Source organism: Thamnophis sirtalis, unplaced genomic scaffold (assembly GCF_051295495.1).
Source record: "Thamnophis sirtalis isolate CommonGarterSnake01/CBP01778 unplaced genomic scaffold, rThaSir2_p1.2 scaffold_9, whole genome shotgun sequence".
Lineage (NCBI taxonomy): Eukaryota > Metazoa > Chordata > Lepidosauria > Squamata > Natricidae > Thamnophis > Thamnophis sirtalis.
The window spans coordinates 52,014,692-52,041,528 of NW_028261389.1; the positions used below are offsets into that span (position 1 = coordinate 52,014,692).

At 41.6% G+C, this 26,837-nt stretch overlaps 1 protein-coding gene across 4 annotated transcripts in view; it reads left to right on the top strand.

Moving 5' to 3' along the window:
• Nucleotides 1–16,750, top strand: part of SCAF11 (SR-related CTD associated factor 11) — an 85,625-nt gene extending 68,875 nt beyond the window's left edge. For 3 of the 4 annotated variants that reach the window (XM_087723548.1, XM_087723546.1, XM_087723547.1), the window contains one exon: nt 13,861–16,750. In XM_087723548.1, the coding sequence (XP_087579674.1) occupies nt 13,861–13,989 (129 nt within the window). In that variant the 3' untranslated portion in view covers nt 13,990–16,750. Of the gene's footprint in view, nt 1–3,948; nt 4,044–13,860 lie in introns of all 4 variants that reach the window. The other variant, XM_087723549.1, reaches the window with a different exon arrangement.
• Nucleotides 16,751–26,837: the final 10,087 nt, after the last annotated feature.

The window sequence follows — 26,837 nt, forward strand, 5'->3', positions numbered from 1 at the left end:
ATGATGTACATTGTTTAAATGTTAACATTGATGGGAAGCTGAGTTTAAGGTAGAGAGTTTATTGATTTTTTTTCTGGGGGGGGGGTTTCCCCCTGTTATTTTTTAATTATTCTTTTCTTTTTTTTTCCTTTATTTTTTATTTTTATTATTTTTTAACTTTTAATCTATCTGGTTTCAATATACTCCAGACTTTGCTTGATAAGGAACGATGTCGGGAATGGGATCTGGGAAGTCGGAAGGGGGTCTGGGAGGGGGGTTCATGGGGGGGAGGGGGGGAGGGTGGAAATGTAGATTCAATTTTTAAAACAATGAATGCACTTGGATACTGTTGCTTTTTTTTCTTTTTCTTTCTTTTTTTTCTTTTCCCTAAAAATTGTTTTTTTTCCTTATAATTTTAGTGTAAATTACAAAATGAATAGACCAATGAATAGTAAAAATACACCGAAGACAGGAGTAGAGGGAAAGAAGAGGGAGGAATGAAGAGGGAGTGAGAAGGGAATGTAAGGAGGGTGAGATGGTGGGAAGGGGAGAAAGGAATGGTTGAGGGGGAGGGGAAGTAGAAGAAGGGATTGTTGGAGGGGAGAAATGAAAGTTGGAGGGGTAGAAGAAAGGGTGTATGAAGGATAGAAGTGTTATGAGTTGTATTTATTGCTTTTTTTTTCTTTTTAACTGCACAGTATTTAAGTGATTGTATAAAGGAAAATGAAAATGAAATAAAATGTTTGAAGATTAAAAAAAAAAAGTTTTCATTCAATCTCCAAGACCTTCTTGCGTGTACCACCCCTCCCAATTCCATCCAAACTGGGTTATGATCCAAAAGGACCCTAGCCGCAATCTTTGTCTTCTTCACCCTAGAAAGCAAATCATTAGTGATTAGTATGAAATCAATCCTAGAAAAGGATTGATATCTATCAGAAAAGAAGGCAAAATCATATTCCTCTGCATTTCTTTCTCGCCAGATATCTCTCAGTTCAAAGTCATCCACCATGTCAAAAAAAGATTTAGGTAGCTTTGCTCGCATCTTAGTATTTGGGCGAGAAATCTTCTTATCTCTCTTGGTATCTATAACGCCATTCCAGTCACCCAATAGTATACAAGACCTATAATCCCACTGTACTAATTTAGCATGAAGATTTCTATAGAATCTGTCTTGCTGTTGATTAGGAGCATAAATTCCCAAAAACAATGTCTTTTTCCCTTCTAGGATTAAATCTAACGCAATGTATCTTCCATAGGGATCTGCTTCAATTAATTCAGCTTTCATATCTTTTTTTAAGTATACAACTATACCATTTTTCTTTTCCGTAGCAGAAGCTACAAAATGTTGACCAAGTCTTCGGTTAATCAGGTATTTTTGATCGGTTGATTTAATATGAGTTTCTTGCAAACAAATTATGTCATTCTTAAACTGTTTAAGATAGTGAAATATTTTCTTTCTCTTCTGTGGAGAATTCAATCCATTGACATTCCATGTTAAAAGTTGTCATCTTTGGTTACCTGAAGCTTTTTTAGAGCCTCCTGCATGACCTGTTTAACCTTTGGCCTAGCTCCTCCCACTGCTTCTGGACTTGTTGCTGTAGCTCCTTGATCAATGGCCGGTGGTTGTTGAGGTTGTTGCCTTTTAGCTTGTTTCTCCATTCGTCTAGTTATCATACGGCTAGGTCTTTGTTCCATAACACCTTGCGCTTCTAGGAGAGAGAGATGATCCATCTTATCTGGTAGTTGTGTGGTTTGCTGTCTGTCTTGCCCTTCTTTTTTTTTATTAAAGTTTTTTAATTTTTAATTTAAAACAAATACAACATCCTTCTTTACATGCTATAGAAAGTGTATCAGTTGGTTACAAATAGACTTTTGCGCATCTCTTCCACAGTCAAGAAACATAGTTCATGTTAGCTCGAGCATTTTAACTCAAATATTCATACATGTCACCATCATCATATATCCATTTTCATTTGTCTATAATTATTATTAAAAAAAAAAGATAATGGTAATAATAATTTTTGTTTCTTAAACAATACATGCCCACACCAGTGGGGAAAGAAAAAATCGAAGAAAAACAAAAAAAAAACAAAAAACAAAAAAGACAAAAAGAACAAAAGAAAAACCAAAAAAAAGAAAAAAAAGAGGTAACACAGGTATATATCAAAAAAAAAAGTATATCAGCTGGTTATAACATGTTTTGGTGCATCTCTTCCATTAATTCATATTATAATTAATTCATATCATAATTCATATTAATTCAAATATCTTAACTCATATGTTTACCATATTGACATCATTATACCTCCACTTTTAGTTGACTACAGTTATTTAAACATCCTTCATCCTTAACTATGCCAAAGGTGTAGTCCATAACCACATGCTGACATCTCATTTACTTGTTTGTAAAATCCTCTATTAACATCAAATCCTCATATCCTGTTTTAGCTGAACATCCATAATATTTAATACCAAAAATTCCATCTTCCATGCAATGTAGTTTATTATCATTCTCCCTTCTTTATGTAATTATATCATATATCGTAACATTTTCCCCATATTAGTTAACTTTTAACTGTATATATTTTATTTTATTTTTTAATAGTAACAATTATTGTGATTAATAACCTTTGTATATGGTCCAAAAATATTTCCAACCTTCCCTTCTCATATCCAATTATTATTTATCATATCAACTCCACATTATATACATTACTATCAATATCAATTATTATTCAGCTATATCTATTACAAATAAGAGTAATTAGATTTAGCTAGTTTCAAATTGTATTCTTCCATCTATCAGCCTATGTCTCTCCAATAACAAAACCTTCTCAATCCTATTGGCATTCGTAGAACAGATTTACCAAATGTTTTTATAAGCAAGTCCAAACAGGGATATCTTCGCACCTTTTTACTCAGGATGCCTCTGATGAAATAATAACGTCCCAGGCTTGTTAAACTTTTCAATTTGTTTTTAATTCTCAAGGGTGGAATTAAAAATTCTGCAAATGATGTTTCATAAAGTGTAGATTCTTTAATGCTTCTCATTCCTCCTGCGCTCTGTCTTTTAAAATAAATCTTCTGTATGGCTGCATCTCTTTCTCCCTCCGAAATAACCCAGACGCCCTGCATGTCAGCAAGTTGAGAGGCTTCATTTCTCACATTCTTCATTTGTATTTCAGGAACATTCAAACATTCAACGTTCTCACTTTTTTCTTCATATTTTAATATCAAATGGTCCAATTTTTTTTCAAATCTTTCATATGAGTCAAACAACTTTTGAAATGCAGAAAAAAACATTTGAAACGAACTTTTCGGAGTATGTATCGACGCCATGTTGTGACGCAGTCTAAAATATTTGCAAGTAAAAACACGCTGGGAGCTGTGCGATCTTATCTGATCTTAGACCAACACAGTCAAGCAATAAAAGTGTCAGATCGTAAAAAGCCAATTTATAGTAAGTTAATTTACAGCCCACTTAAAGAGAGTCAGAAAAAGTATTAAAGTAGGTCTTTGAAACATCTAAGAAATAGGGTAACCACCGGCCATAAATCCATTAAAAAAAAACCAATTCGCCGCTAGATTCTTCTGTTCTTTGGTTTCAATTAGCTTAGATTTTAGTGCGGACCGTCTCTCTTTGAGTAATAAAATCAGCTTACCAGTTGAAATCACTTCTACCATTCTTAGGGGCTACCTGCAGTTTCGGTTAGCATACAGCTAATCCAGAAGGAGTTGGCAAAAGGGGTTGAATTCCGAGCCCCCCCCCCCCCCGAGACCTGCGAACATCTCTGAGGTCACTGGATCTCCCCAAACCTTCACTGTCTCTTCGGGACAGCTAGGATCGAAAACGACCCGTCCAATTCCTTCGGAATAGGGGAATTTCAGGAATAGCCTGAAACTCCATCTTCTCGCTGTTAAGCCCCACCTTCTTCCTCCTGTCTTGCCCTTCTTGTGGTCTTTCTCCAGGTCCAGATGGTGCAGGATGTCCAGCCTTCAAAATATTATGGTAAAAATCTCGGGCTTTCCATACAGAGTTGAGATGATATCTTTGCCTATCAAATGTAAGTATAATGCCAAATGGTGCATCCCATCTGTACTGTATCTGACGGTTTCTAAGTTCTTCAACTAAAAAAGCATAATCTCTCCTGGCTCTTAGCATTTGAGGTGGTATCTCTTTCAAAACAGTTAGGTCTTGACCCCCAATTTGGAGCTTAGTGTTATAAGACTCTTGTAATATCGTACTTCTGAGCTCTCTTGTAGTGAAATATATAACAACGTCTCGAGGGAGCTGCTTCTGCTTTGCCACCCAAGAATTAATGCGGTAAACTTTATCGATTTGCCAGTCAAACTTAGCCCCCGGTCTTCCCACCAGACAATCAAAAGCTTCTGAAAGAATCTGTTTCAGGTTCTCCTGTTTTTCTTCACGCAACCCCCTTACTCTTAATGCCAGTTCCATTTGCCTGTACTGTATCATAATAATTTCTTTTTCAGCATTTTCAACTTTTTGTTGCACCACCTCTGTTTTCGATGTCAAGTTGATATTAGCTTCATTAAGATCCTCTAGACTATCTTCAATTCCGGAAACATGTTCTGTCAGTACAGTTACAAGCCCCAGCATATCATCTCTAATTTTAGCAACCCTGGCATCAATTTTATCATACAACTCCTCTTTAAATTCTTTTATCTCCTCTTTTATCTCCTCTTTTATCTCCTCTTTAAAGTCTTTAAGTTTGTCTTCCACTTTAATTGTCTGGGTGTTGAGAGCCTCATTTAATTCCCTCAGGAAAAATTCTTTCGTTAGCAAATCTCCAGTAGGGGGCATAGAGAGCGGAGGCTGCGACTTTGTGCTAGGTATTGGGGATGTGCTTCTGGGGGCTGAGGGAGGGGGTTTCAAATTAGGATTTGGTTTTGAGGCCATTCCAAGTTTTATCTTCAAGCAATTAGTAAAACTCTACTGGTCCACTGTACAGCTATGGAAAGAGGTATTAAATCTTCCCCTTTATTTTGAAGTTTTTGAGGCTCGGTAGGACTTTGCAAAAGGTTTCAGAAAATAAGCATTGTAACGAGACAGTTCAGCATATTCATCGCCATTTTAAGTGTCTGTAAATTAGCAGAATTAACGGAAGAAAGAGAGTCTTGTAAAAGTGAAACTAATTAGTAAAACTCTGCTGGCCGGCTGTGAGGCAGAGTAATAAATCACTCCCTTCCTTTGAAGTTTTAAGGCTCTGTAGAATTTAACAAGGAGATTAAGAAAATAATCATTGTTACGGAAGAATTCAGCAGGCTGGTCACCATTTTAAATGCCTCTTTAAGTAGATAGATTAACGGAAGAGGGTCTTGTAAAAAATGAAGCTAGAATTTGGATAAACAATTAAAGTCCTCGCATACGAGCTCAGCTCGGGTTAAAATCAAATAGTTCAAGCTTTGATCTGAGTGGGAGGATGCTTACTTCGTACTCCACAAGGCAGTTGGAGATTCCCTGCACGGATACCGTTCTGCCTCCGGCTGGCCCCCCTCTCTCCGCAGACACAAAAGCTGCAAAAATCAGAATGCACTTGCACAGCAGAACTAATCTTCTTCTCTTCTTGCCCGAAGGGTAAGAAACCTGTTAGATGTCTGATAGACGATCATCTAAACAGATAACGCGACCAGGAACTCGGGAGCAGCTATGTTAAGCTGCTTCCATCAGTAAGCCCTGCCCAGGAAGTCACATTTTGATAGCTTGACGTACAGGTTGTCTGCCAGAGGTTTTTCCAGTACTTGGCGGGCCAGGGCTATGTGGTCGTCCATGGTCTCAGTGTAGATGAGGATGTCAATCAGGTAGACGAGGACCCCCTTGTAGAGGTGCTCTTGCAGTACCTCGTTTATTAACTGCATGAACACTGCTGGGACTCCCTGTAGTCCGAAAGGCATCACTTTGAACTGGAAGCTCCCTAGGGGGCTGTTTTCCACTCATCTCCTTCCCTAATCCGTATTCGATAGTATGCCTCTCTGATGTCTAATTTGGTGAAGACTTTTCCCTTGGCCAAGTGAGATAGCATATCTTTCATGAGGGGGAGCGAGTATAGATTGTGTACACACATGGCATTTATCCCTCGAAAGTCCACACACAGTCTCATAGTTATGTCTTTTTTCTCTTTGAAGAGGACTGGCGCTGCAACCCATGGTTTAGGTGGCTCGATGAACCCTTGTCCTAGGTTTTTGTCTATGTATTTGCGCATTTCTTGCATGTCCCGGGGCGTCATGATGTACAGCTTGGGTTTGGATAGTTTTGCCCCAGGGATGATTTCGATGTCACAATCTACCACACGGTAGGGGGGGGGGGGAATGTTTCATTCTGTCTCGCTGAATACTTCTGCAAGGTCCTGATATTCGGTCTCTGAGGTTTCATTGGATGTGGCTCCCAGATGTTCTGGTGTGCTGCTTGGGTTTTGTTTCTGCTTGCTGGCAGAAAAGGGGTTGGGGCCCCTTTTCTATCCTAAGCCTGCAGGTGTACCCCCTTGCCACCAGATAATTGGTCCCTACTTGTCTAGCCAGGAGAGTCTCAGTATGACTGCATCTGTCATTTTGGGGGCTATTATGAATTGAATTACTTCACAGTGATCCACTAGCTCTAGTCTCACTGGTTCAGTCAGATGGGTGGCATAGGCTCCCCCACATTAGGGATCCGTCGACCTTTTTGAACGGGATTGGGTGGGCCAGTCTTTTTGCTCTGATCTCCAGTTTCAGGACTGTGGTCAGATTGATCAAGCATCTAGTGCAGCCTGAGTCTATTAGGACTTGGAAATACCCCTGGCTTCCTGTCTTTGGGGCTGTGAGGTGTATTGGAAACAGGAAAGGACGAATTGGTCCTCTCACCATTGGGTCATTTTCGCCCTCGTCATCACTGTCGTAGGATTCTGGTGACTCGTCATTGTTGCCTTGGGTCTCCCCCCCCTTCATCTGATTGGGGAGAGACCTCTGCAGCCTGGAAAGCCTTCTGGGATGCATAGGTAGCCTGTTTGTGGCCGCATTCCTGTCGTGCCCTTAGTTCTGGCCTCGGCATCGGGGTTGGGGTCGTGCACACAGATGCCATATGGCCCATCCCCTTGCATCTGTAGCATTTCAGTGGACTTCGAGGGAGGGCTGGTCTCAGGGCCCGCTGTGGTGCTGTGGTTCCCCGTCGGCTGGGAGGTTTCAGGTCAGGTTGACCTCTCTCTTTTGTGTCCGGTGTCTTTCTCATGTCGTTGGCATGCAGCCCGCTGTCGACTTTTATTGCTACTCGGAACCACTCAGAGTGTCAGTTTGGAATATCGCGGTAGGCAAGTTACTTGGGCAATCTGCTGGTCCAGACTTGTTCTGAAAAAATACACTAACAGACGCTCTGGTATAGGGGGTAGCCTTCCAATGACTCTCCTAAATTCTCAGATGTGCTCTTTTATGGGGTGGCCCCTTTGCTTTAGGTCGCTGAGCTCATCATACAGGTCCTCCTCCACCTCCTCAAATCTGGCCTCTAGCAGTCGTAGGAAGTCATCTATGCCTTGCAGTTTGGGGGCTCCTCTTGTGGAGGGCTGCTAGCCATTTCCTTGCTTCTCCCTCTAGTCTCTGCGATAGTAATCACTATGGCTCTGGGGGATGAGTAGAGGTGTCCATAGCATTCCAGGTGGGCCTCAACTGAGTCAAGGAATAGGGCTAACTGGTCTGAGTTCCCATCAAACTTTCCTCTGAATCGGGATGGTTCAATCAGCAGTGCCCTTCCCTCCTCTTGTCGGCCTCTGTATGCTTGCGCTTGATATGACTGAAGATACTCCTCAGTTCTAGTTCGGAGGGAGGGTGGAGATTGTCTGCCCTGGGCAGCCTGCCTGCTACGTGGGAGAGACACTGGCTTCTCGTCACCTCAAGAGGATCCATTGCTCCTCCCCTCTCTTCTGGTATGCATAATGGCCTTTATTCACGGAGGGTGACTGAATCAAATTCCTCCCTCCGTTGCTCAATGGAACTTCCCCAGGGGCTCCATTTGGGGCTTTGGGGGCCTGGCTTGATTCCAGTCCAGCATCCCCTCCACTCTTCCCAGCTCGCTTAGGGCCTTTCCCTTTTTCTGGGCATATGGGTGGGGTGGGGGCTTAGCTGTTTTTAGGAGTTGATTACTTATCTCCTCTTGCTTCGCTCATCTTGGCTTTAATGGCTGATCTCCCGCTCTGTTCGGATAGCTGGCCTTTTGCTATTGTCTTCTGAGTTCCACCCCCGATATTTAAAAGCAAAAGATGGCTGTCTGTAAAGTTCCCTAACAATGCCTCTTCATAATAAGCGACCCGATATTGTAATGCAAAAAGCAGTGATTTATTAACAGCTTCATTAGGCATTCTTCATTAGGCATTTCTTATTCGCAGCCATCTTTTTTGCTTTCCTTATCTGCTTTTGAACTTTGCCCGTGTTTCTGTCCTCCCTTCAGCCTGTCATAAATCACGTTATCCAATAGCTTCATTCATCTCAATCCAGCTACTGTAATCTGAGATCCAGCTCCGCCACCGCTCTGCATGGAATGTCAACACAGAGAGTTGACACCGGCAAGTCTACAATAAAGTCCATAGAAATCTCTTCCTAGGGCTTCATGACTTCAGCCACCTGTTGGAATAGAACGGGGAGCTTCCCGAGGAGCTATTTCATTGAAGCACACATAGGGCAACTGGCTATATATGCCTCTGTCTCTTTTCATATTTGACCACCAAAACTGCCTCTTCACTAACGTGAAGAGTTTTTACAAACCCAAAATGTCTTGTTGCCTTTGTGTCATGACTTCTTTGCAAAATCGAGGTCTGTTGGCTGGCTGGGACATATAATTTTGTCCCTTTCCACACCAACCCATCCTTCGGAGACAGGTTGTCTTTGTGCTGCTTGAACCACTCATCTCTTGCCAAGGTGTCTTTCAGGGGTTGCACTATGTCCTGGGCTGGCTCTAGTTGGGACGTTGCTTGTTGTCAAGTGATGGCCGGTGCTGTGCACTGTTTAGATGGGATGATGCAAGTCATTACTGCCTCTTGGGCGATATTGTACTGCGGCACTTTGTTGCAGAGTAGACACCAAGCACTTCTAGGTTCTTGTGGTCTGTCCAGACCTCGAATCAGACCTTGCTTCCTTCCAAGAACTGTCTTTACATCATGAGGGCCCACCAGACTGCGCAAGCCTCCTTTTTGCAGTGCCTTTCAATATCGGCTTGTGGCACGTGTTGATGTGGCCTGCCAGCTGCCAATGGAGCTGGTGGCAGACTTGGACAATGAGGCGGTTGGAGAGGAACTTGGGTCAGTTCTGGAGTCTGGGGAAGTCTCTGATGGATGCTCTGCATTGGATGCAGAGATAGAGCCAGGGCCATCCAACATTTCCCAGCCACTGGAGAGACATCTGCCTTTGGAAGCTGAGATGAGTGAGGAGGAAGAACAGCTGTGGCCTATGTCAGATGCATGTATGTTCAGAGCAGTTAGGAGAGGTGAACAATGGAGGACAGGGAGTCATCTGGGGAAACAAAGCACATGTGGCTGGGGAATAAATAGAAAGAAGGGGGAGTGGTTGTTGTAGGAGACAACAATTTGTATTTCTGGAGTTTTTGCTCATTCATACATCAAAGATTGTTTGCAGCCTTTCGGCTGGTTGCTCACAGCCTTCCAATTATCAATAAGGTCTGTTGCTGCTGTTAACTCCTTGCAGGACTCTTGCCTGGACTTTTTGGTGGGTGAATGCAATTAATTCACAAGAGGTAAATAAAGAGGGGGTTTTCATGTCAAGGAATCTGTTTCTTGCTTCCTCTAACCGATCTGGGGGTGAGGTGGGTTTTGGTTTCTCCCCTCTTCCCCCACCCCCTCAGTTTTCAGCAGATTGGTGATCAGCAGGGCTATCTGGGTGAATGTGGGAATGAATTGGTGGTAAAAGTTTGCTAAGCCTAGGAAACTCTATAACTGCCTCCTGATTTGTGAGGCTCCCATTCTAGTATGGCTTTCATTTTGCTGGGGTCCGTTTCCACTCCCTCAATAGAGATACAATACCCCAGATAGTCCAAGCAAATTTGGTTAAACTCATACTTGGGACAGTTTTGCGTACAGTTGGGCTCTTGGCAGTGTCTTAAGTAGCCCTGACTAGCTTCATGTGCTGTTCAGGGGTTTTGGTGTATATTGATATATTCTGACCCACCCACCCCCTCCGTACGGTGAGGCACGCCAACACAAGATTACTGCTAGACAGTTCATTCACAGTAAATTAACACACCGACAAGACTTTGGCAGCAACCAACCCAGACTTCCAAGATAAGAAATACATACGAGAGCTTCTCCAGCGTTAGTATATTAGTTGAATCCTGCAAACAGCCTCCTCCCAAAGTCTCTTCTTATATACTCTCTTGGGAGGGGCCTAATCACAACCACCTGAGTCCAATTATCTCCTTTGTCTCCTTAATTGCTGCCGACGTTTATCCACCCGCCTCTGCCGGGCATCCGGGACCAAGTCCCCCTAAACCTCATCACTGCTTAAAGGCCTGACGTCTTCACCACTGCTCCAGGGCCTGACGTCATGGGCACACTCCCTTTGGCTTTCACTGCTGCTCCATGCCTCAGGCGCCTCCTGGTGACCAACCAGCCTCTCTGGTCCCTGCTCGGAGTCTGAACCCTGTCCAGGGTCCTCCACATCTTCCAGAGCCGACTCATAGAGCCCCTCGCTATCGGAGTCTGTTTGCAGCTCCAATGGCTCCTGCTGGGCCACAACATTGATATATCACCAAGTACACCAAGACCCTCTTTGTATAAATCAGGGGTGTCAAACTCAAGGCACGGGGGCATACAAGCACGCACACACGTGCTTTTGCCACCCGAGATGAAAAAGGTTCACCATCTCTGCCCTATTTTGTTACTCTTGTAGAACACTGGACCCGCTTGAGTGGTGGTTGGAGTTCCCTCTACCTCACTGGACTGGGGAGAGAACTCAACGACTGCCATCCTACATGTGTCTTCTCCTTTGGCTTCATGAGGGACCTCTTTTGGACTGGCTGGCAGATGGAGAAGCAGATGCTGGCTGTGGTACGAGGCACTCGGCTGCTCAATGGCCCTCTTTCCCACAAAGAAAATAGACTCCCTGATTCTGATGAGGCTTGCTTCCTCTGGCCAGGGTTGTATCCTCTTTGCCCCCTCTGGGATCCAACTGTCATTCAGGCATTTTGCAGGGTTGACTTTACTGCATGGCGTGCTCTCAGAACTCCATCAGGTCGATCTCTACCACACTGGCTATTTGGAACCATGCTTGTAGGTTGCATGGCACCTCTCAGGGTTTGCAGTTTTGGTATAACTCTTGGTTCAGCCTTTCTCGGATGTAGGAAACCAGCATACATTCAGGCCACTCCCTCCAGTGGCTAGCTAGGCTGCGGAAATCTTGGCTGTATTCTATCGCCGGCCACTTTCCCTGCTTAAAGGTCCAGATACAGGATTCCGTGTGTCAGGCAGCCACAGGCTCTTCAAATTGCCCACATAAGATCTGCATGAAAGTGTCCAAATTGCCCAGCTTTGGTGCCCTGTTATCATTCAGGGACACTAGCCTTCCAGTAGCACTGCCGTCCAGGTTGGATACCACCGTGTGAACTCAGGCTGCATCATCTGGGTACATCCCTCCATAGTGCTCCATCTGGGCCAAGATCCCCATAAAAATGGACCATCAGAGTCTGGAGGGGGGTCGTTCATCTCTGCTGCTACCACCAGTGGAGGTTCTTCATAAATAAACGGTTTGTCGCAGCTATCGCTGTCACAGCACCCAGTGATGCCACTCCTTTGATCTCTAGCCCACCAAACCTTTCTCTCCGTCAATGGACTGCAGGTGGCTGCTGGAAGTTTCCACTCAATTGGCTTGTCCTACTCAACTGGTTGCTTTGCCTTCCACTTGTTCCCTCAGATCACATTAACTCCTTCGGGAATTAGGGGGTCCTTCCACTGCCTTCCCTACGTTTGCTGCCCAGTGGGTTTTTGGCCCCTGGTAGGGGGCATCTCTCAACTGCTCCCTTAAACTCGTTGACTGTGGCTCTGGCTTCTCAGCTCTCTGGGATGTCCACCTTCTGTCTGTATCCCTATCCTGGTCTGCAACACCGCTGGGGCTTCTCCAGCCAAGGTTTCTCCCAACTTCTTCTCCGGCTCCTTGTCTATTGCTGACATCTTGGGTTTCTGATCTCCTGCTGGGGTCCAAATAGTTACTATTGTGAAAGCTGATTTAATATCATTTGTCCATTTGGCACATCCCAAAAAAGAAACTTCTGACATGTAGGAACTACCAAGAGTAAAACTTTATTAAAAAGTCCATTTAGTCATAGCAGAAGCAAAGTCAGTTCTGAGATTTTCCTGCAAAAACCCACATAAGTAAAAAACCCTTTTCATCCCTGGGCCGCCGACAGTTCATTGTCCACCAATTACACTCAGTACCTTTGCTTGGAAAAACAGTCTGCACCGGCTGGTAGTTCCAAGAACTTGGCTTTGGTGGGTATCTTCTCTCTGGCAGCAGAAGGTTCTCATGCATTCCTTAGCACTTCCCCCCCCCCTCCCACCAGGGGTGAAATTCAACAGGTTCTGACAGGTTCTGGAGAACCAATAGCGGAAATTTTGAGTAGTTCAGAGAACCGGCAAAAGCACCTCTGGCTGGCTCCAGAGTGGGGTTGCAATGGAGATTGTGCAATATCCTTGCCCTGCCATGCCCACCAAGCCACGCTCACAGAACCGGTAGTAAAAAAAATTGAATTTCACCACTGCCCCCCACCCTAGGAATTTACCAACCCCTCTCCCATTTCTGTTTGGCAAACTGTGAGCTGGAAATTGATGCAGGTAATCATTCAGTTTTTAAAAATTGTATTCACTATTGGAAGCATTTTCTTTAATTCTTGGACACTTCCAAAACAGTTTTTTTTTTAAATTGTATCTTCTAAATGGTTTTGAATTCTATCTCATTTAATCTTAAATCTGTTTTCTTTGACTCCCTTCTTTGTAACTTTTATCTTTATGTTGTATTTTTCTCTCATTCTTAGTTTTGCAACATTCAACTTTCCAAGCTCTTTCAGTTCCTTCAATATCACCATCAGTGTAACCTGAAAGATTTCTTTCCCAATTTGTAACATACTTTTTTCCAACAAATTTTACATTTTATATTTATGTCTTATCTTCTAATACTTTTTATATAATTTCTCTTCCTGTACTAATTCTGCTCTTACTCGTTTCACTTTTTCTTTTCTTCCATGTCCATTTTTCTCCATAGCTCACTCTTGGCACTATCAAAGATTGTCCATCCCACATTAAGAATTCTTGCCATACTTATATCTCATACTGTGCCTGTCATAAATAATCAGATCAGTTGTGCTTTTGATTCATTTATTTCCTACATTTGCATATGTTTTTGTGTGTATTTCTGTATGTATGTGTGTGTACATGCTCACACTCTATGTATTTGAAATAAACATTTCCTAAGCAGATGTTCATCAAAATCAACATTCTCATTCATTCTTGGAGCTAGGAATAGTCTAATTACGTATTTGACATTCTCTCATCTCATTCCAAGCTTCCACAATGGTTTTTTTCCCCTGGATTATATTCTATCAACATTATATAGAACAGGGGTCCCCAGCCCACTACTGGGCCTTGAGCCTTTTGGAACTAGGCTGCAAAAGCAAATGGAGCATGCCAGTTGATGGTGTGAAACCATCCCCCCCGCCAGTCCGCAAAGCCAGAAAGGTTGGAGAACTCTGATATGGAATTTTTCCAGAAGTCACTCTAGTTTTGCTCAAGCCTGACATACAGTCATCATCAGATTAGGAATTACTGTCTTCATCTGTACCCACAATGAGATATATTAAATAATACTTTAACTTTTGTTTTTCAATTTTTCATTTAGGTTTGCCATAGCAAAAGTGGAGAAGTTAATTCTGCAAAAGTAGCAAATCTGGTAAAAGCTTATGTGGACAAATACAAACATTCGCGAAAGAAAAATCCAGATGAAACTGTTTCTGTGGAAAGAAAATAAATTCAGAATGAAAAAATGCCATCAGGATGACTGCAAAGTGCAATTTTGACTTGGACTTTTAATTAGAAATAGTGGCTGAAATCTGATTTTGATAAGATTATTTTTCAATATAGTGTATAATGTTTTCTTATAAATAAATATAGATTAATGCTTAAACTTTATCCTTTTGCAAAAAGCTATGTAAAAAGAAAATAAAAGGAATAAAAGACACAACCCACCACTCCCAATTAGTTGAATGCCACGTACAGTATTTTTGATTCACACAATCTGTCAGAATTTTGGGCAGGATAATAAAATACATGTGAGTCAGGGAAAAGACTGGAATAATTTTTCTTTGATTTTCTTGCCATTCTTTTTAAACCATAGTAAATGTTTTAAAATGTCTCTCTTCATAAGCTCAGTGTTTGTGTGTTGTCTTTTCATTTCTCCTCTTGAGGATTTGCCAGAGTTAAATCCCAATATAGTTCTGAAAGGCATAGTGTAGATTTTAATCTAGTACTTCATCATTGGAGAACCAACACCTATTAATATATTACACAAAAGTATTTTGCATTACATTTAACATTGGGTTATTCCTTGCCTAATTTAGTTTGTGTTTAATATGTTTCAATACAGCATACTTCTAATCTTCCAACCATTTGAAACATCTGACGGAATATAAGAGGTGGATTGTGTAAGCAACAATCTTAGTCAAGTTACCTATGACAAAATATTGACATTGATTTTAAAGCAAGCAGTTGTCTGAGGCCTGTGAAATAAAAGAACATTACAGCAAGGATTATACTATGATGAAGGCAGCATGCCAAATTCATAACACCATGTCATTATGACCTTGTGCTGGTTTATTGCATGAAGTCCAAGTGGAGAATGTTATACTGATCTTAAATGTATAGTAGTGAGTGGTGAGGAAGGTTGCTACCTAAAAGTGATTCATTAAGCATATTGCAGCTATATTTCAGTTTTTTGCTACCAGCTGTTTCCCCCCCCATAAATGAACAGCTAAGAAAATAACAGGCTCTGATTATTCCTTGTAACAAAATGTAACCCTGGCGCAGTAATTGCCTTTCATTTCATTGTAAGTGTTGTACTTAGAACCTAGGTCAATTAAAGGTGTAACTGGAAGAGACAAACCAATTAAACATGTCTTCTTGAGAGCACTTGTATTTCTGGCAGACTCCACAAAAAGGCTCAAGACAAAGGGATCACCCGGAAAGTTAAAGTAGACCAGTATCACAGTTATCAATTCACATTCTATGTCAGACAGTGAACTCTTTGCCTATATTGTTTGTATAACTAAAGATAATATTTATCTTATAGTCTTAAGTGTGGATATTGTTTTTACAGTTAAGTGCTATGTGGCTGCTGACACTAAGTCTGTAGAATGCAATTTTGTTTAAACTCATAATTTGCATTTTATAATTAAGTGTATTTCTCAACTATTTAAGATGGGATGGGAATTCATAGATATACTATGTGTTGGTTTTGTGCATCTGTTATTTTCTCAGTGTTTCTGAATTTAGGTCTACTTTAGAAGTTCATGAAATTTCTCAGATTTGTGTGCTCATTTCTTTGCTGAGTATATCTTTTGTCTGCATAAAATTTCATATTCACAAACCAGACTTTAAAAATCTATGATTGACCATGGAGTTAAATTTTGATGCAAAATTAAATAGGGACCCAGTTCAGTGCTGAAAAGGAGAAAGAAGATTCCTGTTGAGGTTGAGAGAATCTTCATTATTATTATGGTGAGATGTTGGATATGGAAGTTTGCTTAATGTCTTATTCCCATTTCTCTCCAGTATAGTAGCAGCAGATTGTAGCAAACTTTCACTGTCTTTCCAAACTGAATGAAGGGGGATATTGACTAGCATGCTATTGGCCTGTTTCCTTAAATATTTTTAAAAGTCATTCCCTAATCTGCATTTTAATTGATGGTTCAGGCACACACCACTAAATTAAAATATATTTGTTTGCTTTATGTGACAAGTACTTCACCTGACAGTGAATGGAGGTATTGTGTAGTTGTTAGTTCAAGATGCATCTATTTCTGAATTAAACACTGCAAGCATTAAGTCGGCATGCTTTGCTTGAAGTATTTCTGGTGCTGGTCACTCCGGGCAGTCGGATTGCATCAAACAGTTTTTCCTTTTCTGATCACTTGGTCAGTACTAATATATTGATTCTTGCTGGACATCTTTATGAAGTGTGTATATGACTAAATTTGGCTAATCTGTACTATTTTTTTTAATTAAAACAACACTAGCCTTACACAAATATATGGGGAAAGCTTGTAACCAAGCTTAGGTACATTTGTTCATTATAATAAGATTGCAGTCCTTCCCACCAAGAGAGGAAATTCAGTTGGTTAATTCATTAGGGTATCTGAAATAGGATTAGTTAGAATAGCCAAGTTATTTTTGTATTCCTGTGCCTATTGACTGAAATATTTATTTCTTGGTAGTACATTGCAAGAATTTCAGTAATAAAACAAATCCAACTGCTTTAAATTGCTATGAAAAAATGATAGATATTTTTTTGAAATGGTGCACTGAGCATTCATTCCAATCTTTTGATGTGCATGTGGCTTAAATGTGTTATAATTTTAAATATAGGAAAATTAAAATCAGGATCACAGTGACTGATGTAATCCAGACTGATGTCTGTAGCATAGGACTGGAGTAAAATATACTGAAAATAAAATTCTAAAAAGTTTTATGTAGTTCAGAATATTTTCTAATAAATTCTTTTGACTAAGCTGGAATGAGTCTGCCTCTTTTTAAATTGTGCTGATTTAGAAAACTGTGTTACACCACTTCACATTCAATGACTGGGTGGTTCACTATAATCACTACATCCCAGCCACAACGTGTACACTAGGTATTGACCCATCTCTGTTTAATGCCTTGGAAACTGCCTTTTCTAAGAAGCATGGAAACCTAATGTCAGGTCCACATAGTGTCCTACCATTCTGTTGTTGGGGGGGGGGGGCGGTTATGGCTTGCTGGCATTTTTTCCATACCTTTGCTTTTGCAAAGGGAATTACGGAGAGGGATTGTCTTTGGACACGGAGCAGACTCCCAGCCAGTTCCAGCCTGGTTTCAAGGTCATCATGCCCTGAGAGTGAACCATTATCTGCCTAGCACCTCAGAGTTCTCAAAACAATCTTACAGCATCACATTGGCTGGCAGTGAACTGGTTGGGGTGTGTGGGTTTGGGGATGAAAGAATTGCTTTGTACTTTGTGCAGGATTTTTCAGATTTTGTCTGACTTTACTGCAACCACACACTCAATAAAAATCATTTTGATTCAACTCAATGGAGCCAAGAGTCTTGCTTTTCTGAGTGACCAGCTGGGACAGGTCCTTACATTAGGTGAAATCTGCAAAGTTGGTCAACCTGGAGGCATATTGCCCTACCATTGGGACCATGAACGCAATGTCAGCCCAAGGCAATGCCCAAGAAAAAGCTGAGTGCTGGGCATTGACCAGCCTCCCGCTGGGCTGGACCTTTCTGAGTGGACAGATGAGGTTGGGAACCTGGGAGATTCATCAATACCCAGGTGGTCCATTGGAGTCAGAAAGAAGGAAGACTGGGAAGGAAGAACCAGAGGAGTGACCATCATGTGATGCAGCTAAGGCAGCTGTCAGCAAGAAAGACAACTGGAAGAGCTTGAGGATGAGGACAAGGAAGGCAGAGAATCTGATCACACCTAACTACCGATGAAGCAAACCATTTGGTTCATGATGCATGCCTTCCAAACCCTGAAGGCATGCGAGCCATATGTTACAATTGCCACCAGTGTGGCCCACCAGACCTAATAGGAGGAAGATGGGGGATGAGTGTCAGTGCTAGACACCACGGTGAGAGCTGCAGTGAGAGACCACATCAAAACAGTGTCAGGCCTGCAGTCATATTCCTTTTGGATCTTTGGCCAGCCACACTTTATATTATTATTCTATGCTGTTTCTATGGTGGGGAATTGGGACGGGGGATAGTACAGAGTAAAATGCTATGTAGCCAAAATAAAATTCCTTTCTAGAATCCCAAGGTCATTCTTTGTCTCTGCATCTCTGCACCTGACTGAAACTGGATGGGTGGAACCGCCAGCATGGCTGTGGAAGTTTGGACCATGTGATGGACTTGTGGGTGTGGGCGCAAGATCATGAACTTTCACCTGTGTGGGGAAAACTGAGATTCTTCAGATTCGGGTTTTCCTAGATGTGCCAACATGGCTTTCTTAATAAATTGGAACTTTGAGCAATACTTTGCCTTGCACTCTGATTTAATTTTGGATCCTATTTGGAACGTTGACAAACCATGCGCCATGGCTGAGGGTGGTGGAATTCTGTGACCTGGCATGCCTACTCAACGAGGACATCCTGTGTTGTTTCAAAGATGGATTGAATGACATCCTGTACAATGCCTGTTTTTCGAGGGGACCCCACCCCACTCTCCACAATTGTTATGTCCTGGTCAAAGAGATGGAAATTGATCAAACATGAAATAAGTATTACACAAATTTCATGCAAGAAATTACCCCCAGAAAAAAGAGAGATGGTGAAGCTGCACAATCTGCAGACACATTTCATTTCCTGCTTCAAGTGTGGCCAGGAGAGGTACCAAGCAGCAGAATGCAAAACTGGCTGCCCCACCAAGAAAACCACTCCTGGTCTTACAGGAAAGGTCACCAAAGCATTGCAATGGGCCAAGGAAATGGTGCTAAAGAGAGTGGAGGTCATTGAGTTCACCCCATAGCCCAACAAGACAAGGAAACTCCGACTCCACCAGCCTATGGTTGGGGCTGACCGACACCACTGATGACCCCTGGTAAATGGCCCAGTCACCCCAGTGATGCTCCACATAGAACTAAGCTTCCAAGCCCCATGGTAAAAGCCACCTTATGCGCCCTGCTAGACTCTCACTACACCAGGTGCCCATTTAACCGAGGCCTGGTTGAGAAGTTAGGGATCTGCTTGAGATGTCTGAAAGTCCCTATCACATTTTACCAGCTATATGAATTGGTAGCAGGGGGCATCCCAGTGTCATTCATAACCAAACTCACAGAAATGCAGATGGTGCTCATGTAGAGACTTTAAACTTCATAGTGGGCCCAGGGATGGAATGGCCCCTGGTGTTCGGCCTAGTATGGCTAAAGTAGTGGAATCGTTATAAACCAGAGATTGGGACTGTTAAAAATCTGGATGAATCACCCTCCCTAAGAGCAAGAGGTAATCTGGAAGGCAACCTCCATCTGGCAGGAAATCAGGGCAGTAGCACAGGGGTGGGAAAGGGCCCTTCCCCCGATCCACAAACAGTATTGGGACTTAAAAGAGGTATTCAGATAAAAGGGCTTGTGTGAACTCCCCCCACCCCCACCGACCGACAGACTGTGCGACAGCGATCCTACCGGGGGCAAAATTGCCTAAGCCGAAGCTGTATTCAGTGACCCCAAAGAGATTTAGATGAATTGCAGGTGTTCATTGACAAAATATCTGACCTGTGTGTTCATTCAACCACCATGAGCATGGGTAGCAGCCCCTGTCCTGTTTCAGGAAATGAAGAATGGGACGCTTTGTCTATGTGTGGATTACATTGGGCTAAATGCTGTTTGTGTAAAAAATGTCTACCCTCTGCCCCTGATGGACATGCTAGTCTATTTGGCCAAACTCAAAATATTCACTAAGCTGGACCTGCGAGAAGCCTGCTATCATGTGACAATCAGAGAGCTGAATGAGTGGGAAACTGCATTCAACTGCCCTTCGGGATGCTTCTAGTCCTCTCTTTTGACTTCCGGTGTTAGTGGACACAGCAGTGTCCATGCAATTGATAAATGAGGTTTTATATGAGCACCTGTGTAAAGGGTTACTTGGTGTATTTGGATGATATTTTAATCTACAACGAAACCAAGGTGGAGCACATGAAACTGGTGAGGGCCATAGTGAAGAAACATCTGCAAAACTGTATGCCAAACTTTCCAAGTGTGAGTTGCATCAGACTAAAATAGACTATTTGGGTTATTGCATCTCACACAAGGGAATTGAGATGGACCCCAAAAATGTTGAAGCCATGCTGGACTGGGCTCCAACCCAACCAGAAAGCAACTGCAGAGCTTTCTGGGTTTTGCCAGCTTTTATCAGCAATTCATTCCATCTTTTGTGCAGAAAGCACTCCCCAGAATAAATCTATTAAAAACAAAAAGGGAGGACAAGCCTAAACCTAGCCAGCCCCTTAAATGCACTTTAGAATGCCAGACAGCTTTTAAGAAGCTCAAAGGGTTGTTTGTGGATGAGGCAGTGGTGAAATATCCTGACCCAAATACCCTTTTTGTTATTCAGGCTGACACTAGCAATGTCATCATGGGGACTGTATTGTTACAGAAAAATGACAGTGGCCAGCTGCAACTCTGTGCTTACACTTCCAGAAAACTATCAGGGACTGGTCAAAGGTAAGCAATGTGGGAGAAGGAAGCTTATGCAGTGTGTTGGGCACTCCTAACTAGGAGGTATTTCCTTGAAGGGAGCAAAGTGCCATTTGAAGTGTGGACTGACCACAAGAACCTAGAGGCATTAAAAATCTCCTAAGCAGGTGCAATGGGGACAATATTTTATCTGCTTTAACTTTGTGTTATGCTATCTCCCAAAGGGGAAGAACTTCCTGGCTGATGCTTTATCTCAAATGCCTCAATACAATTGCCCTAAAGCAGAAGTAGTTAAACCTCTGCTCCCATTCAGTCAACTGGCTATCCAAGTCACCACCTGAGTGCAAGCAAAAGAGAAACCACAAATCAACAAAAAGGTGATGTCCACACTTTAAGCTGCTGTTAAAGATGACAAATGATTTCCAAATTATGGCAACATTTGCTTCTGAACAGACTAGCCTGGGTGTGGGGTAAGATACATGTGCCAGAGAACCAGAGTGATTGGTCTTGGAGAAGAGCCACAACTCTTGCTAGACATTTTGATTTTATAAAAACTGCATTTGATCAAAAGGCAGGATTGGTGGCTGTATCTAAAAAAGACATTGAAAGCTATGTACCAACCTGCTGATCTGTGCCTCAGTCAAGTGATGGCAAGGGAAGACCCCAGGAATCCCCCAATTTGTGGTGGAGTCTTCAGCACCTGGAGAGAAATCTCCATGGATTTTACTATGGAACTTCCAGAAAGCTCAGGAAATATGGGTGATAACTGATTTATTTTCTAAGCAGGTGCATTTTGTCCCCTGTCAAAAGAAGGATTGGCCAAACTATTTCTGCACCATGTCTACAGGCTACATGGAGCATCTAACATATTGCTTCAGACAGAGAGGTGCAATTAACCTCTAAGTTTTGAGAGGCTTTTCTTAACCTGCTTGGGACTGACTAGAAACGTACTGTAGCTCAAGTCACAATCCCAAACTGATGGGGTGTGAACATACAATTCAGTATTGGAACAGTATCTTAGGTGTTAATATCAATTATCAGCAACATAACTGGACTGATTTGTAGAAGTAGCATATAATTATTCTGTGCACAGTAGCATGGGGTTCACTCTTTTTAGAGTGGCTACAGGACAATGCCTGAACTACTCCTTAAGGATCTGCCGATATCGTCGCTGAAAGAGTGGGTCACCCAACTGTGAAATATATGGCTGGTGGTGAGAAAGGCTCTTGGGGGGCATTTGAGGTTTATAAGAAGCAGGATGAAAAGAAGCGGGGGGAACCAAACCAGTCAAGATTGGTGATCCTGTCTACATATCCACCCATTACCTCCAGTATCTACAGTCATAGAAGAACCTAGGGCTCATGTTTTTGGGGCCCTTCCCAATTAAGCACATCAATCCGGTAATGGTAGAGCTAGACAGCAGGTTCACCCTGTGTTTCATTGCACCTTCTTTAAACTTGAAACCACTGCTTCCCTTAGACCTAAACTTTCATCAACCTCTAAGCCATTGATGATAGAAGGAAATCCTTCAATACTTAGAGGCCTGGAAAGATTTCCCAACTGCTCAGAATGAGTGGATTGACTATCACACGTTAGAGCCCCTAAACATTTAAAACACTTCCATAATCAGTATTCTGACAAAACCAAATGATACTTCTCCTATTTTATGTTTCTTCTCTCCCTGTTATTCTTCTTCAAGACCAACATCACTGTTCAGGAGGGCAGCATGTCAGGTCCACATTGTATCCTGCCACTCTGTTTGAAGGTGAGAGGGAAGGACAGCTTGCTGGCATTATTATTATTATTATTATTATACAATTGTATCACAGCAGCCAGTTGTTTTGCCGGATTTGGCATTGGTTACTAGTCGGGCCCCACCCAGGGGCCTAGGACGTCGTAACGTATTTTCGTAATATGCGTGCAGATCCAAGCAGTGCGGCTTTTTGCATTTGACTAATGGTGATTTTGTCAATTTTTAACTGTTTTAAATGTAATTCCAGTGCTTTTGGAATAGCGCCCAGTGTGCCAATTACCACTGGAATTACCACTGCTGGTTTGTGCCATAGTCGTTGAATTTCAATTTTTAAGTCCTGGTATCTTGCGATTTTTTCATGTTCCTTCTCGGCGACCCTGCTATCACCTGGTATTGCGATGTCTATGATTGTGACCTTATTTTTCTCAACCAGTGTGATGTCTGGTGTATTATGCGCCAGTATTTTGTCCATTTGTATACGGAAATCCCACAAGATCTTGACCATCTGATTTTCGGTGACTTTTTCAGGCTGATGTTTCCACCAGTTTGTTGCTGTTTTAATATTATAATTTTTGCACAAATTCCAATGGATCATTTGTGCTACTGAATTGTGCCGCAATTTATAATCAGTCTGCGTGATTTTTTTTACAGCAGCTGAGTATGTGATCAACAGTTTCATCAGCTTCTTTGCAAAGTCTGCATTTGGCATCATCAGAGGATTGTTCGATTTTGGCCTTAATGGCATTTGTGCGGATAGCTTGTTCTTGCGCAGCCAGGATTAGTGACTCTGTTTCTTTCTTTAATGTACCTGTTGTTAACCATAACCAAGTTTGTTCACTGTCCACTTTATCTTTTATTTTTTCCAGAAATTGGCCATGCAGTGCTTTGTTCTGCCAACTCTCCATTCTTGATTTTATCACATATTTTCTGTATTCTTGTTTCGTCTGTTGGGCTTTCAGTAGATTTTTGTTCTTTACTTCGATTAATAGATGTTCTTGACTTTCTTTTAAATAATCAGCCAGTGCATGTTTTTCTTCTTCAACTGTTTGCTTCACTTGTAATAATCCTCTGCCACCTGATTTTCGTGGCAGGTATAATCTATCAGTATCACCATGTGGATGTAAACTGTAGTGCATTGTCATTAGTTTCCTGGTTTTTCGGTCCAAAATGTCCAAATCAGCTTGTGTCCAGTTAACTATACCAGCTGTGTATCTTATAACTGGTATTGCCCAGGTATTTATGGCCTTGATTGTATTTCCACCATTCAATTTAGATTTCAAAATTTTCCTAACTCTGTTGGTGTACTCTCGCCTGACAATAGTTTTTACTTCTCCATGCTTGATGTTATCCAACTGCAGAATGCCTAAGTATTTGTAGGCTTCATTTTCGTTGCATTTAATTAGTTGGCCATTGGGCATTTCAATTCCCTCACATGCAGTGATTTTGCCCCTTTTTATGGATACAGTGGCACATTTTTCCATGCCAAACTGCATTGAAATATCTGTGCTGAATACTCGGACTGTGTTTGTCAATGATTGGATTTCTATTTCTGACTTTCCATAGAGTTTCAAATCATCCATATATAGTAAATGCGAAATTTTTTCAGCTTCTTTGGCTGTTTGGTAGCCTAATTTCATTTTTTTTAAGATTACTGATAGTGGGATCATTGCGATGATGAAGAGAAGAGGTGAAAGTGAGTCACCCTGGAAAATTCCTCGCTTGATATTAACCATTCCGTAGATCTCATTCCCTACTGCCAACTCAGTTCTCCATTGTTTCATTGCCTTTTCAGTAAAGGATGTAATATTTTTGCTAATGCCAGTTGTTTCTAAGCATTTTATGATCCAACTATGTGGCAGTGAGTCAAATGCCTTTTTGTAATCAATCCAGACCATATTCAAGTTAGTTTTTCTGTTCTTACAATTTTCTAATATCATTTTATCAATTAGGAGCTGATCTTTTGTGCCCCTGCTCCTTCTTTTGTTGCCTTTTTGCTCTACTGGCAAGATGTTGTTTGTTTCCAAATAATCCATCATGTTATCTGCAATAATGTCTGTGAGTAATTTGAAGGTTGTTGGCAAGCATGTTATTGGTCTGTAGTTTTCAGGTGTTGTTCCTTTAGTTGCATCTTTCTGAATCAAGTATGTTTTTCCAGTTGTCAACCATTTATCAACTTGGCCTTTTTGTAAAATTTCATTCAGTTGCCTGGCCAATATTGCATGTAAACTGGTCAGATATTTGATCCAGAAACCATGTAATTGGTCCTTTCCAGGTGATGTCCAATTCTTTACCTTTTTTACTCGATTTTTGACCATCTCAGTTGTTATTTCTAATACTTGCATTTGTTTGTTGCCAATGATTTTCTCAAAGTCATGTATCCACTTTGCTTCCTTATTGTAGTCCTTTGCATTTTCCCACAATTCTTTCCAGAATTCAACTGTGGCCTGTTTTTCTGGTTTTTCACTTTTGGTGTCACCATTCACATTAAGACTTTGATAAAAATGCCGTTGGTCTGATCGAAATTGTTGATTTTGTTTATATTGGATGATTCGTGCCTCATATCTTTCAATTTTTCTAGCTGTTGCTGTTGTCTGCTGTTTTACAATCTCTACAGCTTCATTGATGTTTCTTGTATCCAATCTATATCTTCTGATTAGCTGATCTATGATTTTGTTGCTTTTAAGCCGTTGCTCATGCATGTTCTTTAAGTTACTAGCATCTGCCCTTAATTTTTTGACTTTTTGTTCTAATCGGATTTTCCACTTTGGCTTTGATGCTTTTTCTGTTGTGTGACTAGGTACTTTGATTTTAATGCCTAGTTCATTAGTGACTATTACAGCTGCCCTGTACATTAACTGGTTCGTTTCCAAGATGGATCCCGATTCAATTGTTGAAAACACTGCATTAACCATTTTCATGATAGGGGCCAAAATTTTCTTAGGCACAGTTTTTAGTGATGGTAAACGTTGCCTTTCCTCATTAAGCAGAAAATGCTCCATGATCTTATCCTTCAATTCTTTTTGTTTTTGAGTTAGTTCATCAGTTGGTTCAGTGATAACTGGTTCTAGTGGTGGTAGTGTTATTTCCTCCCCGAGAGCTTCTTCTGGGAGTTCTACTATGTCTTTAGTTGTGTCTTGAATATCGGTTATTTCCGCTTGTGATATTGTTTTTTTAGTTTTGCAATTTGCCTGAATTTCCTCTAGTTCAACTTCACTAAACACTTTATTCCGTATAATAAATCATCTTTGATCTGCTAGTTGTTGTTCACTAACATTTGAATCTGGATATTGTTGTTTCCATAATTCATACATTCGCTTTAAATAGCCTCTTTTTTCTGGCTCTGAGTTGTAGTAACAGGCCATTATGGCACGGTTTTCATCTGCACTATATTTTTGTCGTTTTGTTGGCTGGTCCACTTGTAGCCCACTTGTCGATGGATGTCCAGGGACCCCAACATCTGCCACGGCCCTTGTTAACCCGCGCGACGACCGATGCGGTATGGAATTCTTATTCGATTTTTTCACCATATTGTATGGGTTGACGGGTTTTTTTTATGGGACCAGATGCCAACCTGACCCCAACCCTCCTTTCTCATCCGGGCTTGGGACCAGCAATGGCGGAGTTATTATTGCTGCTGCTGCTGCTGCTGCTGCTGTAACTGCTTGGGAAGGGAGATTGTCTTCAGAGATGGAGCAGATTTCCTTCCACTCAGTTCCAGCCTGGTTTCAAGGCCATCATGCCCTGAGAGTGAACCGTTATCTGCCTAGCATCTCGGAGTTCTCAAAACAACCTTGCACCTCACATCGGCTGCTGATGGACTGGTCATGAGGGTTGGGTTTGGGGATGAAAGAATTGCTTTGTACTTTGCACAGGCTTTTTCAGATGTCAGAGATGAGTTTACTGCAAACACTCTCTCAGCAAAAGTTATTTTGATTCAACTTAGTGGAGTCAAGAGTATTGCTTTCCTGAGGGACCAGCTGGGGCGTCTTTACATGAAATTTCATAGGATTTGGAGTATGGGGAAACATTTCAAAAATTAACATAAATGACATTGGTTATTTTAATAGTGCTGTGTTAATGGCAATGAAGAAATGTGTTACATGTAGTATCATCTTAACTTACAGCCATAATGAACACTGTTTTCCAGAAAAAAACATAGATCGTGGTCTGATGACTGGAGGCAGCAAACAACCCTAAATGCAGGTCAGTTGCTGAGGGGACAAAATGATTGTGATTATGGGGGGTGGAACCTTTTGGAAGATCTATCAGAACTTCAAGCAGTTCCTATATGACTAGTCATAAGTCAAAACCACCCGTATTTGACTCTAATGGTGGTTTTTGCATGTACATCACTCATTTGTAATACTTAAAAGCCTGAGAGTTTTGAGGGTAGCCCCAATCCCTTTGGATTAGGCCCCTCAATTCTCTTCTGAGTACCACTAGGTTATATCATCTTCTTTTTTGTGGTTTAGCATAGGTTTTTATGGCCTTGTAAATACACTGCAGAATATACCAGAATATACTGCCTTTGGACAGCCATTCCTACTTCCTTTAGATGACGCAGTACTGAAAACCTGTTACTTTCAGGCTTTCATGGCCCAAATTCATGAACTATGAAAGAAGTTGGGAGTTGGAGGTACTATTTCACTTATCTTACTAAGTGAGATTCCAGTTATCA